The sequence below is a fragment of the Erinaceus europaeus genome, chromosome 20, assembly GCF_950295315.1.
Source record: "Erinaceus europaeus chromosome 20, mEriEur2.1, whole genome shotgun sequence".
Taxonomy (NCBI): Eukaryota; Metazoa; Chordata; class Mammalia; order Eulipotyphla; family Erinaceidae; genus Erinaceus; species Erinaceus europaeus.
Genome location: NC_080181.1, coordinates 24,528,842 through 24,544,577, shown reverse-complemented (window position 1 = coordinate 24,544,577; position 15,736 = coordinate 24,528,842). Strand labels below are relative to the sequence as shown.

Sequence of the window (15,736 nt, the reverse complement as noted above, 5' to 3'; positions counted from 1 at the left end):
GGGAGTCACTTCACAATCGTTGAAGCAGGTCTGCAGGTGTCTATCTTTCTCTCCCCATCTCTGTCTTCCCTCCTCTCTCCATTTCTCTCTGTCCTACCCAACAATGATGACATTAGTAACAACAACAATAATAACTACAACAATAAAACAAGGGCAACAAAAGGGAATAAATAAATAAATAACATTAGAAGTTGTTTTATTGCACCAGAGAAAACTCATTAGAGACTTTAACCAGTAACTGCAATTAAAAACTTGTCTGAAAAACCCAAATAGTGAAATTACAAAGTCTTTGTGTTATATAAACTATAAAAGTTGGGTTGTTGAGAGCATTTTACTGAATGTCATGTGTTTGCAGACAGACATTTGTCTTGTTCCTTCCTCTTTCTTTGCATGTGGATCTGAGTCTCTTAAGGTTGCATATATACCAAATTTTTGTGATTATATAGTTACTTCAGAATTTTCATCTAAGGCATTATTGTAAATTAACTCTTTTGCATCTTATATACTTGGTTTTGCTCAGAGCAATTACTATAACTCTTTGACAGACTGCCTCCTCTGTGCTTTATATCTTAGCACGTAGCCAGAGAGATCATTTATGCCCAAATTAAAGCCATTTTCATCCTGTTATTAACTTCTAGAATGAGATTTAAAATAATGATACTGAAACATTAAATGTGGTGATCGAACTGGGTTAGATTGTATGTTGGGGCTCAATGTATTAGAAAATCTTAAATCAGCTTGGTTTATCATGGAGAAATTTGGGTGGTAGTCACTCATGATCTGAGTCACATTGTGATCTTCACTCTTAGCACCACTCTGTTAATTGAGAGTCATGACACTCAAAGTCAAAGTATGCTCTGCATTTGTTTTCTATTTCACTTATTTGGAAAACAGTTCTCAGACAGTAGTATGAAGCAATTATACATTTCTCTTGATGAGTGTGATTTCTTTTAATACATGTGAGACCAGGGAGCGAGCGCAGCAGTTGTGCACAGAACTTGCACACAAGAGGTTGGACTGGTAGCACCATCAACAGCCAGAGCTGAGTGCTGCTCTGGTAAAAATAATAATAAGAAGGGAGTCAGACTGTAGCGCAGCGGGTTAAACGCAGGTGGCGCAAAGTACAAGGACCGGCATAAGGATTCCGGTTCGAACCCCGGCTCCCCACCTGCAGGGGAGTCGCTTCACAGGCGGTGAAGCAGGTCTGCAGGTGTCTATCTTTCTCTCCTCCTCTCTGTCTTCCCCTCCTCTCTCCATTTCTCTCTGTCCTATCCAACAACAACAACAATAATAACAACAACAATAAAACAACAAGGGCAACAAAAGGGAATAAATAAATAAAATAAATATTAAAAAAAGAAAATAGAAAAATAATAAGAAGAAATCTAATAAGTAAGTAAAATGGACCTGGAAATAGCTCACCTGGTAGAGCACATGCCTGATCATAGACAAGACCCTAGCTTCAAGTCCCAGCAGCACATGGGAACACTATGCATGGTAGAGTAGGGCTGTGGCATCTGTCCTCTCTGTCTAGATTTTTTTTAAAAAATAGGCTTTGACTGGTGATTTCACTCATGAGCAAGGCCCTAGTGTCACTTAAAGATATTCTTAATAGTGGTCTGGGAGGTGGCACAGTGGATAAAGCTCTCAAGCATGAGGCCCTAAGTTCAATTCCCGACAACACATATGCCAGAGATGTCTGGTTCTTTCTCTTCTGTCTCATTAATAAATAAATAAAATGTTTTAATATATATTTTAATAATAAATAAACAAAAATAAACCACATGTCTCTAAGTTTGTTTGTTTCCTCACAGCACATAAACCAGGTAACTGTCAATACACAAGTCAGTATTTCTGTAGTTGATCCTGGCTCTTCCACTGATCATTTCTTCAGGGCTACCCCCTTACCCCCTTCCATATAATTAGACTTCACTGTCATTCTCACAAAAATGCCCTTGACCACATTTAAAAGTTTCATCCTTTGCTTTAAATTAAAGAGATGAGCAGAAAAGAAAGAAAGAAACCAAAAGAAGAATTTATCACATCTTATTATATGGTGAGTTATCATTTCATGTCAGCTTGATAAAATTTCATCTGTTAGAGTCATGTGAACAAATTAATAATTTCTAATGTTTTGTCTTTAGGGAACTGGCCTGATTTTTTTTCAAATCCTGGTAAGTTGTTTGCTTGTTTATTTTCCTACAGTTCAATTTGGTTTCTCTCACATAAAAACTTCTTTCTGACCAGATATTTTCTCTCTTTTTCATCTCTGGTACCTTTTAACTGCTGTAAATTCTTACACAAAAGAAGGACATCAAACCAGATGCTCACTTATTTCAGTATATCACCATGGTGGAGTGGGCCTTATCAAGTTCCTGATTGTGCTAAGTCAGACTTAGCATTGTCCTAGTAGGAACTTCATAAGAGTCTCAGTATTCTAAGAGCACTCTAACACTGAGAGCAGTCATTATCCTCTAAGAGAGTGAAATTTACATCAGACAGCTTTGAAGCCAATAGATATAAGAACAACAGAACCATCCAACAACAGATGAGTGGCTGAGCAAGTTGTGGTGTATATATATATACAATGGAATACTACTCAGCTATAAAAAATGGTGACTTCACCATTTTCAGCCAATCTTGGATGGACCTTGAAAAATTCATGTTAAGTGAAATAAGTCAGAAACAGAAGGATGAATATGGAATGATCTCACTCTCAGACAGAAGTTGAAAAACAAGATCAGAAAAGAAAATACAAGAACCTGATCTGGAATTGGTGTATTGCACCAAAGTAAAAGACTCTGGGGTGGGTGGGTGGGGAGAATACAGACCCAAGAAAGATGACAGAGGACCTAGTGGGGGTTGTATTGTTATATGGAAAACTAGTAAATGTTATGCATATACAAACTATTGTATTTACTGTTGAATGTAAAACATTAATTCCCCAATAAAGAAATTTTAAAAAAAAGAACAACAGAGCCATCAAACACTGAACAAGAATTGAGCTAACTACTGTCATGATGCTGAGATCTAAAGAGGTAAGTAAACCAGTCCTTTCTTAGATAAAAAAAGAAAGAAAGAAAGAAAGAAAGAAAGAAAGAAAGAAAGAAAGAAAGAAAGAAAGAAAGAAAGAGTCTGGGCCAGGTGGTGGCACACCTGGTTAAGCACTCACATTACAGTGCACAAGGATCCAGGTTCAAACCTGTAGGGGGGAAGCTTCATGAGTGGTGAAGCAGGTGTCTCTCTGTCTCTCTCCCTTTTTATTTCCCCCTCCCCTCTTGATTTCTCTCTGTCTCTATCTAATAAATAAAAGACTTTATCTAATAAATAAAATAATAAAACAAATTTTAAAAGTCTTGCCTTAACATTCTCTATAATCTTTTATAAGGTGTTTTGATTAATTAGCCAGTTTCTATTTGGTCATAAATCTACTTGCTTAAGAAAAGGATATAAGGGCTAGGAAGATAGCATAATGGTTGTGCAAAAAAATATATACTTTCACGCCTGAGGCTCTGAGTTCCAAGGCTCAATCCCAACATCACCAGAAGCTAGAGCTAAGGAAGGCTTCACTGCTGCAGGCTGACTTTTTCAGATAGACACAAAACTTTAACAATTTTAGAAAGTCTGTAATTTTTTTATCTCTAAATATATGGCTTCTGTCCATTCTTTTTGTTCCTTCACAGAAACTTTAGCTATACATATTTTAGAGCTTTTCACTGTGCATGGTGTCTTTTAAGTCTTTTTGTATATTTTCCATCCTTTTGTTTCTTTGCTGTGGTCTGAATCCTGTACAATAACAAGTTTTACATTTAGTAGAACTTCCATTCATCTGTGTCCAGTTTGCTATTAACATTATGAACAGGGTTTTGTTTGTTTGTTTTTGTTTTTGTTTTTTTACAGCTTGCAACACTGAGACCTCACATGTATGTAATGTCCAGGTTGACTTTTTTCTTGTCAGAGAGTAACAGGGAAAATTTCCACAACATTGCTCCACCATCCATGGAGCTCCCCTGGTACTGTGATGCTCCCATGTGGTACTGGGGCTTGAACTACATGGTAAGGCAAGTGCTCAACTGGAAGGATAAGCTATTTATTACCAGAGCACTGATCAGCTCTTATTTATAGTGGTGCTGGGGATTGTACCTGGGACTTTGGAGCCTCAGGCATAAGAGTCAGTTTGCATAACCGTTATGCTATGGACCCCCACCTGAGTTCTTAATTTTAGCTACTCTACATTTTAGTTTAGATATTCTCATTATTTTTACTAAATTCTAGTTATTTTGTTAAATTTCTCCATTTTGTAATTTGTTTTCTTGAATGTACTCATCCAGTTCTCTTAAAAATTCTTTGTCTCTAACTTAAAATTTGCAACACTAGTTTCCTGTTCTTCCTGTATTCTAATCTGCTTGGTAATTTTTCAGTGAGTTCTGGACATTTTATAAAGTTCTTAAGAGAGTCTGATTGTATTTTCTTCGCTCAGAATGAATTTCCTTTTGCTTTTGGCAGGCAAACAGACAAAGGGCAAACCTCTTTAACCAGACAGGGACTGAGCTAATTTAGTAATAAGTTTCAGTTTCTATGTAAAATCCTTCCTACTTCCACTGCACCATTATTTTTACAGTGTTAACAGGGTTCCAAAGAGAAGTCTAGGGCATTTTCTAGGCCTTTTCTTTTTGGTAGATGTTGAACTCAAACTTCTGTCTTTCCAGTCCCATGAAACTGTCAAAAGTTCTATTCAGCTTCTTATCTTCCATTTCCTGCTTGAAGTCTGAGTGTTTCAGCCAAGTACTGCACTGAATGGGGCAAATGCCTCAAGAGCAAAAGTGCTAAAGCTCATCTTTACTTTTACCATCTTGCTGGAATTTCAAGCCATTCAAATGCTTCAGTAGCTCTCTGAAGATTTCAACAGATTTGAATAAAATTTTTCCCCCCTCAGGGTCACAAATTATATCTGATTTTCCAGCCAAAGTGAATGGGGACAGAATTGTTTTTCTCGTCTGTTAACTTAAAAACATAACAAAACTGGTTAACATGTAGACATGATTCAGAAAGAAAGCCAACCTGCCTGACCCTTTCAGTATGCAGGTTCCCAAAGTATTTGTTCCAAGGCCAGGAATTTGGCTTTTAAGAATTACTAAAAAAAAAAAAAAAAAAAAAAAAAAAAAATGGTGGGAATATATATTGGACACTGGGCATAAACTGGAAATTGGGAAACCGAAAACATTTCTGGTGTTTTTGAAGTCAGATGCAGAAGTGCCCCATTTTCATTTACCACATTTACCTATCTCAATCTTGTGTGTCTTATCTTCCTATGTGAACTTACTATTGATACAGTCTACTACGACTATTTATTTACTTGTCCATTTTCATTTGCTCTGCTAAAATGGGAGCTGGACCAATGACATGTATATATGTATATATATTTTTTCAAAATTTATACTTTTATATTTTCAATATTTTAGTATATACCTTTATATTTTCAATACGACCCATAGCATTTGAAGTTTACAGGTGCTTAGCAAGTGCCTTTGAGAAATAAGGCATCCCTCTAGATAAGGTGATATATAACCAGTGGAATCTCATTACTTGAATACATTCAGGGGAATTTGGGAGTTTCCTGATATTAGGATGGTGAAAAGACTAATGTAAAAATGTAAGGGAAAAGAATGATAGCAGGGATGGCATCCCAGCAAAAATTCAAGTTCAGATTTGGATCAAATGTAGCAACAGAGCAAGTTTGAGAATACCATCCTGTCCCAGAATCATCAGCCATTTAGCCTACTATTCTGATTCTGGTTCCAACAAATATCTTTCTTTCTTTTCTTTCTTTTTTTTTTTTTTTTTTTGCCTCTAGGGTTATTGCTGGGGCTCTGAATCCACTGCTCCTGGAGGCTATTTTCCCCCTTTTGTTGCCCTTGTTTTTATTGTTGTTGTTACTATTGTTCTTGTTATTGCTGTCATTGTTGTTGGATAGGAACCAGAGAAATCAAGAGAGAGGGGGAGAGAAAGATAGACACCTGCAGACCTGCTTTGCTGCTTGTGAAGAGACCCTCCTTCACCTCCCCCCTGGGGAGCTGGGGACTCAAACCAGGATCCTTACACTGGTTCTTGCACTTTGTGCCATGTGCATTTAACCCACTGCCTACTGCCCAGCCCCAACAAACATCTTTCTATACCAGTGCTCCTTCACTTTTTTTTAAAAAAATAGTTTTATTGAGGAAATAATGGTTTACAGGGTGGTGTTGACACATGGGTAGCTCTGTCACTTTTTATTAACTTGAGATGTACATGGCAACACTTAAATTTTACTTGAATTGAGTATTTCTGCTGTACTGTTAAAAGTATAGTCATATCAGGTTATTGTACTCAAATGAAAATCTGACGTGCATTTCTTTCCTTCCAGACTGGTATCTGAAATTCACTAAATATATAGTGAGTATATTTCTCTACTTGAAATCAAAGTTATATTTATTTAAATTAAGGATTTGATTTACTGACAGATATCTTACTCTCTTTCAGGTTCCTATCTTTCTTCTTGGTTAGCACTTGGTATTTTCAACAACTTGAACCAACAAAATTGGTAGTAATAATTGTATGAACAACCTTTTACTTATTTTCACATGACCTAGAAACACACCATTTCATGTTCAAAGTATGGAAATCCAAAGATTCATTGCCTGCTCCCAGAATACTGCTGAACAGATTTATGTTTTTACCTACTTTGTCCAAGTCAAAGCCAGATAAAGTGTGCTCTCCAAACTTGTCCTATTTCCAGTTTTAGAAGTAAAAAATTACTTCTGAGATACCAGCTTTTGTTAGCAGTGGAACAGCTTGATTAATCACAGGTAGTAATGGTGACACCTAAACAATTTGAAATCGTGGAAAATAGCCAGAAACGCGTGGACACTGAATAAGTCTAACCTTGAAAGACAATGGGTAACATTTATTTTTTTTGGGTTTTTGCTTGAGGTCATTCTTCAGTCTTGGATTAAGGACTGAATCACAAAGTGTCAGAGGATGGATGGAGTTCAAGACCAATAAAAGAACCAGAAAATTAGAAGTGAAAATTACTATACATGTGATGACATAAGAATATGTGATAGTTACCGAAGGAGGGAAAAGTTAATAGGTGACCAAGATGTTGCAATTAGTAGAAAATGAATGATATTACGGTAGTTATTGTAAATATGTCCAGGAACTTGAAGGAATGCACATAATTAATTCACATATGGGAATTTCAACAGAAACTATAAAAATGATCACGTAGAAATCCTGAAGTGGGAAATTACAATAACTGGAATGGGAAAAGTTATCAAGTGAGTCTAACAGCAGATTGGAGATGAGAAGAAAGGGCAATTGAACTAGAAGTTCAAGAGAAAGTGAAAGCAAAAAAAAGAATAAATTAAAGAAAACTATCTTAGACGCAGGACACAAACGGAGAAAATTAAAGTTTTTTGAACTCAGATACAGAAGTGCTAAGTGCTAATGAATGCTACCAATTCATTCTGCAAAAGACATGAACAAATCCTGGATTTTTTTTCCAAGGCAAAATGAGTTTCCTAATGGCAGGGGACATCAGATAAAGATGAAACGGTTCATCAGAACAGATTCCATTTTAAATGGTTTGCCTTTTGATGCACTCACTACTGGAATGTATATGTAATTTATATATTTTTAATTATATGTGACATATATATATATATATATATATATATATATATAATCATTATAGTTCTTGACTCACAGTTCCCAAAATTCTTGGAACTTCCTGTAATGTGAGCAAAAAGTGTACCGTATTGTTTATTATATTAAAAAATGGCTTTGGGGAAATACCAGTGGATGGAGCTGGTTGCCTGGGTAGGTTGTGATTGCAAGATTGGAATTTCCAGTCAGTCCCTCCCTCTGACCTCTGAGGAAGGCAGAGGGACTGAACATGAAGTTTAATAACCAATAGTTACTAAGCGAATACTCAGGCCCATGAAATGAAACCTCCATAAAAACCACAATGGAGGGGGTCGGCGGTGGCGCAGTGGGTTAAGCGCATGTGGCGCAAAGCGCAGGGACCGGAGTAAGGATCCCGGTTCGAGCCCCCGGCTCCCCACCTGCAGGGGAGGCGCTTCACGGGTGGTGAAGCAGGTCTGCAGGTGTCTGTCTTTCTCTCCCACTCTCTCTGTCTTCCCCTCCTCTCTCCATTTCTCTCTGTCCTATCCAACAACAAAAACAACGTCAACAATGGCAATAATAACCGCAACGAGGCTGCAACAACTAGGGCAACAAAAAGGGGGGGAAATGGCCTCCAGGAGCGGTGGATTCATGGTGCAGGCACCGAGCCCAGCAATAACCCTGGAGGAAAAAAAAAAAAAAACCACAATGGACTGGGTTTGGAGGGCTGCTGGGTTGGTGCACACACAGTGGTATTAGGAGAGTGGTGTGCCTGCAGAAGGCATGGAAGCTCTCCACCCTTTCTCCTTATCCGGCCGGATGCATCTCTTCCATCTGACCATTCCTAAGTGATAAACTTTTGCAATAAACTGATAGTCTAATAAGTAAGTTATGCCACTTAGTTCTGTGAACTGCTCTATCAAAATCGTTGAACTCAAGGAAGGAATAGGTAATGGTAACCTCCAGTTCATAGCCAACTAGTCAGAACTACAGATGACAGACAGAACTTGTAGCTGGAAAGTATGTGTGTGGATGAGATGTGTAGGACTGAACCTTGAACCTCTGGGACCTGATGCTTGCTGTCTGCAGGCAGATAGTGTTAGAATTAAGTTGAATCCTCAGACAGCCTGGTAGGGCCAGGAACTACTCATAGGTAGTGTGGAGACACCCCTCCCCCCACTACTGAGTTCACAAATTGAGTGAATTGTTTAGTTCTTGATACTTCATAGTGAATCACTTAGTTTTTTTTAAGAATTAATCTGGGAGTCAGGCGGTAGTGCAGCGGGTTAAGCACAGGTGGCGCCAAACGCAAGGACCGGTGAAAGGATCCCGGTTCGAGCCCCCAGCTCCCCACCTGCAGGGGAGTTGCTTCACAGGCGGTGAAGCAGGTCTGCAGGTGTCTGTCTTTCTCTCCCCCTCTCTGTCTTCTCCTCTCTCCATTTCTCTCTGTCCTAGCCAACAACAATGACATCGATAATAACTACAATAAAACAACAAGGGCAACAAAAGGGAATAAATGAATAAATATAAAAAAATTTTTTTAAAGTTTTAAAAAAAATTAATCTTAAGAATCTGTTAATGGGAGCAATACATAAGGATCTAGATTCAACGCCCCACCCCTCCCTTCCCCATCCCCACCTGCAGGACACTTCAGGAACAGTGAAACAGGTTTGCTGGTCTCTCTCTCTCTCTCTTTCTATCTCTCTCTCTTTCCCTCTCTCTATCTACCTTTCCCTCTCAGTTCTCTCTGTACTGTCAGATAGATAAAATAGAATGGAAAAAAATAGCCACCAGGAGCTGTGGATTTGTAGTGCAGGCACTGAGCCCCAGTGCTAACCCTGGTGGCCAAAAAAAACTAAAAAAATGAATCTGAATGCTAAATAGTGCATAATATTTTAGAATAAGCGTATTTTTATTCTTTTCAATTTTTGTAGTGACTTAGTGTTTTACAAAATTATGATTACTTATATACCCCCCATGTATAGGTTTAAAATCAGAGTTATGGTTTTAAACCTATACATGGGGGTATATAAGTAACTCTCCAGCAAAGTTCTGATTGCCTTTTTTTTTTTGCAAATTTACTTTTTTTAATTGTCTGTATTCCCACAGATCAGTGGTAGTTGTTCCTTCACCTCTTTACTTACCTCACTTAGCATAATCATCTTCAGTTCCATCTGTTTTATTCCAAACAATGCAATTGTGTCTTTTTTTGATAGCAGAGTAATATTCTGTAGAGTATGTATGCCATGATTTCTTTATACAATCATCTGTCATTGGGCATTTAGTCTGCTTGCATACTTTGGCTATTGTAAATAATGTAGTTATGAAATAGAGTGCATATGTCCTTCCAGATTAGTGCTTTCATGTCCTTTAGACATATGACCTGGAGTGGCATTGCTGGGTCATAAGGTATTTCCATTTCCCTGTATTTAAAGATTGACAAACTGTTTTCCATAAGAGCTATACCAATTTAACGTTTCCACCAACAGTGTATCAGGATTCCTTTTTCTTTACACACATCACCAACACTTGTCATCTCCTGTTTTGTTGATGTGACCAGTCTCACAGGCGTGAGGTGCTATCTCATTGTTGTCTTAATTTGCATCAAAATAAGCATGTTTCAGTTATTGAGTCCTGTTGACAGTTTTTTTTCTTTATATTTTGTAGGTGTTTCACCAAAACCAGCAGCACTTTCAACAACAGCTCCCTACCCATGGTCCCAGTAGTAGCACCTTATCCTCAGGATGGTTTGGAAATGAAGCCCCTCAGTCACATGAAGATGCCTGTGTGTCTGGCCTCCACAGTCGCCCACTGTGGCCAGTCCCCTAAGGACAGTGTCAAGGATAATGTGGCACCAAGACCTGCTGAGCACTCTTGCTATCAGGACAGTAGTAATGAGATCAATTCTGAGTGCACAGAAGATACAACAGAATTTAACAGAGGTACAGGAAATGTTATACATCTTAATCTTAAATTCCTAGGTGACCTTCAGTTAGCTAAGGACTATCTAAGGAAAACAATAGTATTGTCTGTGATCAATTCATATATCTTAAGAGGTTAAGGGGGAAGGAAGTTGTATACTTCAAAATCTATTAGCTAGATAAAGAATTCTTTGAAAATCTCAGACTGTTAATCCTCATTACATTTTAAAAAAGCAATCCAGGTAACTTTTGATTCATTTCTACATGAGCAATAAACTTCCTAAAAGAATACATGTTGTGTTCATGGGTGTCTTAGTCATTCGCATGGACTCTGGAGGTATGGGCTTCCTCTTAGGTGGTTATTTGGTTCATGAAAGTGTTCACTTTAACCATCAAATTGTACAATGGATGGCTGGAGAAACAGCCCAACTAGTATAGTTCTATTCCCAGTGCCACATGTACCAGAGTGGTGCTCTGATCTGTGTGTGTGTGTGTGTGTGTGTGTGTGTGTGTGTGTGTGTGTGTGTCTGTGTGTCTGTGTGTGTCTGTGTCTGTGTGTCTGTGTGTGTGTCTGTCTCATGAAAAATTCTCTATCTCATGAAACCAATAAAATAAATCTTTTTCAATTGTATATCATTCATAATAATTCATCTTTATTTTAGACTTCATTTTAAATCGCCATCTCCCTCAAGTTTCTTAAACATTGCCTGGCTCTACTTTCACTCATCATTATTTTTTAACTGTCCAAATTAAGTATTTAGTCTACTTTGTAAAAAAAAAAAAAAAAATCAGCCATTGACATTTCATAATGTTCCCAAATCCTTGTGTTTTTCAGGAGACAGCTGTGTCCATTCAGAAGCAGAGAACAAACTTTTAAGTTGGAATCATCTTATTTTGCAATCTGTTTCAACAGACTGTACTGAAAAGACAACTTGGTCTCCTGATCCTCCTTTAGACAACCCTTCAGAGGTCCTTCACAGCCCCAGGAAACCCGAGGATGTGCAGACAGTTGTGTCCCACTGCAAGCCAATAACTGCACAAAACAGGCCTGGAGGTGGACTGTGTGAAGAACATTAATTCAAATCAGAGAAAATCGTTATTTATTTTTTGTAGTAGTGTCATATGAATGTACCCTAAAATGTGTGTCCTTTTATATAATTTATGCCTAAAGATTTTCCTTCCCAACCCTTTTCTTCCCCTTACTAGGGAACAATCTAGTTTTACATAGTTTTCAATTAGAAAAAGCAGTGGGATCATTCCATGTTTTCTGTGGATCTCATCGACAGTACGAGCTCCTCCTTAAAGGATTCACTCTGTTGGGTGATAAAGCTAAGAGGGGATTGCCTAGGCTGTTCAGGCTTTCTGATGGAAAGCTGTCTGTTGTGCTACCAGAGTTTCAGAGATTAGTGGTTGACATCAGCCATAGCTATAAGCTCAATTTTATAACAGCAGATCTCTTGGGATTTGGTGAGTACCAGTCTCAGAAGTGATAGTTGACTTGTTTCACTCTCTGCACATGAGTACAAGTTATCTTCCATCTTCTAGGCACTAATCAGCAGCCTCATGGACAGGTCTAGTTGGAGTATTGCTATATGTAGAAAGGGAGCCAAGGCCTTAGAGAAAGAGAATGTCTTCAAATCATATTATTTTAAATTTGCATTTGTTTATAAATGGTGACCTTGGGACTCTTCTTGACTGTTTTTGAGAGTATGAGTAAAATAAGAATTTAAAATGACAACTCCAAGAAAAAAATAACTTCTAAGAAGAAAGGGAAGAGTCCCTAAGAGGTCATCTTAGTAGAAGCTCTCTCCCCTTTGGTAAAAGAATGTATTTTGGGGGGCTGGGGAGACAGTATAGTGGTTATGCAAAAGAATTGCATGCTTGAGGCTCTGAGGTCCCAAGTTCGATCTCCACCATCACCATAAACCAGAGCTGAGCAGTGCTCTTCTTCTTCTTTTTTTTTAGAAAGATTGTGCTCTTGGTTCCACCACCTGAAAGTCGCCATTCATTAATTTACAACATGGGCAATAGTTGGAATATGTGAGTTGCAGAAAAGCCTTAATTTGGAAGGAAAGGAGTATGGTTTGAAATTTCCTGAAATTTTTTCAGAATGTTGTCATTGTAAACAGGCACCTAAATCTTTAGTTAGCAGTGTTCATAAATCACAGTTACTGGTGCTTCTGAGTGACAAGAACATTTGCAGCTGCATTTGGAAGGCTTTTCTTCTTCATATGTAAAGAAAAAAAAGTAAGTGTGTTTAGTAGCTTGAGTCAAGCTTTAATGGATCTCTGCTCTTTTTTGGGATTGTGCATCCCTTTGGGAAAAGAAACAGAAAATGATTCTCTTTTTGTAGAGTCAGAGTTCCAGCATGGATGAAAAAAAATTTACAGTTTCCCAGAAATTGCACGGAAATAGAGTAGAAAGCTGTGTTAATCAGCTCTCTATATAAAATACATCAGTATTCCCTTACATATGTCTATATTTTATGAATAAAACTATTAGTGGAATATGCTTTTTAAGCTGGGTTAATCATGCAAGAATTACTTCCAGTAGAAATTAGTTGCAATCGGCTGTTAGGGATGCTAGAGAATCAAGTTCTACATTCCAAACGCCCAGGTCCATAGTATACTGGACTTATTCTTTGGGTTACTAAGACTAAGTCAGATTTGGAAGGGGATAGATGTATCCCTCACTTCTGTGATTAGTAAAGGGCAAAATCCTAGTATGTGGAACATGAGCACAGATCCTGTCTTTGCCAAACAAGTTACAGTGTTCCTGTCACAAAGGGAGTTTTAGAAAACTGGGGAGTGACCGTAGGTAGTCATTTCAATTCAGGAAACAGAGGTGTATTAGCATGAGCCTTAGGTCATAAACTGCTTTTAAAGATTGAGTTTCAATATGGGATTTGTTCTCTAGGACGAGAAAAATGTCTATGCCTTTGGGGCAATCTCATTGTGGACTGCTTTATTTATATGAATAGTAACGCTGTTTTAAGTGTTATCTCTATTGTATTTTATTTATAAAAATGCCTTTATATATGGAGATATATAAATATATATATATATAATTGCCTTTATGTTAAGGAGTTATAAGTTCTCCTTAACCAGGAGTCGTTCTGAACTTTTATATCCTGCACAGTCACCAGAAGGAACCCTACCCAGTATCCCTTCACCAAGAAGACAAAGTGCTGTGTGAGAGATGGCACTAGTATTTGTGGGAGAGCAGCTGTGTCCTGCACACCATGCTGTGTGCATTACTACTGTCTCATGAACCCACACAACAACTCTGCAAAGTAGAACCATCAAAGTCCCCAAGTCACATGGTCAACCACAGAGTTTGAACGCAATTTATCTGGAGCTGTAATCTGATCTCCTTCTCATTTTCCATACTGCTTTCCAGAAGCATCATGGCTCCCTCTTGATAAAACCAGCCCAGTTCTGGATGCTCTTGCCACCCCTGTGGGCTGTGTGATTCCTCTGAGGTGCTAACTTACAAAAGGAACTGCCTTCTGTCTTCTGTGCACAGAGCTCTGTGCTTATTGCTTCACACACATGTCTCCCCATCACCCCCTCACCCTGCCCCCATGCAGGCATTTGACTTTTGACTGTAATGATCCTGTAGTTCCTCAGGTCTCTTCAGGCTCTTTGACCTCTTAGAAATCTCTGTGAGATTCTTTGTTTTAGCATTAAACTTTCCCCTTACTGTTCTGTCATTTCACACACACACACCCCCCTTAATTCCCTTCTTTCACTGATACACTGAGAGTCTGGCAATACGTGCTGTACAGGATGTAAGTTAGGCTGTAGTGTTTTGAACCTCTGGAATATATCTTGATTTTTTTTTTTATTCTGCCTTCTGATTTTGGGGAATGGCTCTACAAAGATGGACACATCCAGGTTGGGCTGATCATTGTTGCAGATGTCATTCCAGCTACAGAACAGTGCGATGCTCACTTCATCACTGAGTTCCACTTGTGTTGCTGGCTCCCTTTTCAAGCAATAGACTTTGAGATGCATGTTTTTGTATCATATTGAAAAGTATATTTTATTTTCCTTCAAGTTGTAATGTTATGTCTGAAAATGTACAGATTTTAAATAATGTAGCTTGGACAGGTTTTATTTGATTGATATGATTTTATATTAAAAAGAATGCTGCTTTCATGTGGAGTAGCACATGAAGATGAGGTGACTCTGATCCTTATTTGCTATGTATCTAAGGCCGCTTTACCTTGTGGTTGGGGTGGGTCTGGATGTCTTGGAAGGTTTGTCATCCCCTGCAAATCCCCTGTGGCCCCTACCCCACCCAGAAAGGAGCTAATCCCTTCTGATAGCTGAGATCCAGGCCCTGAGGGAACAGGATCCTGGACAAGTGTTGGGGGTGGGGGTTGGCTGGGAAAATACTTGAGCCTGAGAGCTGTGTGGGAGCAGGCAGACCCCCTGAGGGCAGCACACTGTGTCTTCAGCAGGACAAGTGGAGGGTGGGAGATTATCAGACATTGTCTATGTATTTAAAAAAGATTTTTGGGGCAGGGGTAGATAGCATAATAGTTATGCAAAGAGGCTTTCATTCCTGAGACTGAAGTCCCAGGTTCAATTCCCCTGTACCATCAAAAGCCACAGCTGATAAGTGCTCTGGTTTAAAAAAAAAAGATTTTGGGGGGGAGTAAAAACAAACATTAGCACAGCGGTAGCACAGTGGGTTAAGCACACGTGCGAAGCACAAGGACCAGCGTAAGGATCCCGGTTCAAGCCCCCATCTCCCCACCCGCAGGGGAGTAGCTTCACAGGTGGTGAAGCAGGTCTGCAGGTGTCTATCTTTCTCTCCCCCTGTCTTCCCCTCCTCTCTCTGTCCTATCTAACAACGACAACAATAATAACTACAATAATAATAAAAAGGAAAATAAATTAAATAAAATAAAATTAATTAATTAAAAAAAACATTAGAGGGAGAGAGGACACCATTCCTGAATCTTCCCACCTATAGGTGGGGGAAATAGAGGGTTTGAATCTAGGTCCTTGTACACCCATGTAACATGTGCACTCTACTGGGTGCACCAACCACCCAGCCTCCATTTTACCACAAGCCTAGTGTGATATCTGTATGAATGTCAGAGAAGATCTCCAGCTTCCATGAGGAGCATGTTTTGTTTGCCC

At 38.6% G+C, this 15,736-nt stretch overlaps 1 protein-coding gene across 7 annotated transcripts in view; it reads left to right on the top strand.

Moving 5' to 3' along the window:
• Positions 1 to 14,766, top strand: part of CDON (cell adhesion associated, oncogene regulated) — a 110,537-nt gene extending 95,771 nt beyond the window's left edge. For all 7 annotated transcript variants that reach the window (XM_060180144.1, XM_016184933.2, XM_060180143.1 and 4 more), the window contains 2 exons: positions 10,330 to 10,604; positions 11,419 to 14,766. In XM_060180144.1, the coding sequence (XP_060036127.1) occupies positions 10,330 to 10,604; positions 11,419 to 11,660 (517 nt within the window). In that variant the 3' untranslated portion in view covers positions 11,661 to 14,766. The remainder of the gene's footprint in view (positions 1 to 10,329; positions 10,605 to 11,418) is intronic.
• The last annotated feature ends 970 nt before the right edge of the window (positions 14,767 to 15,736 follow it).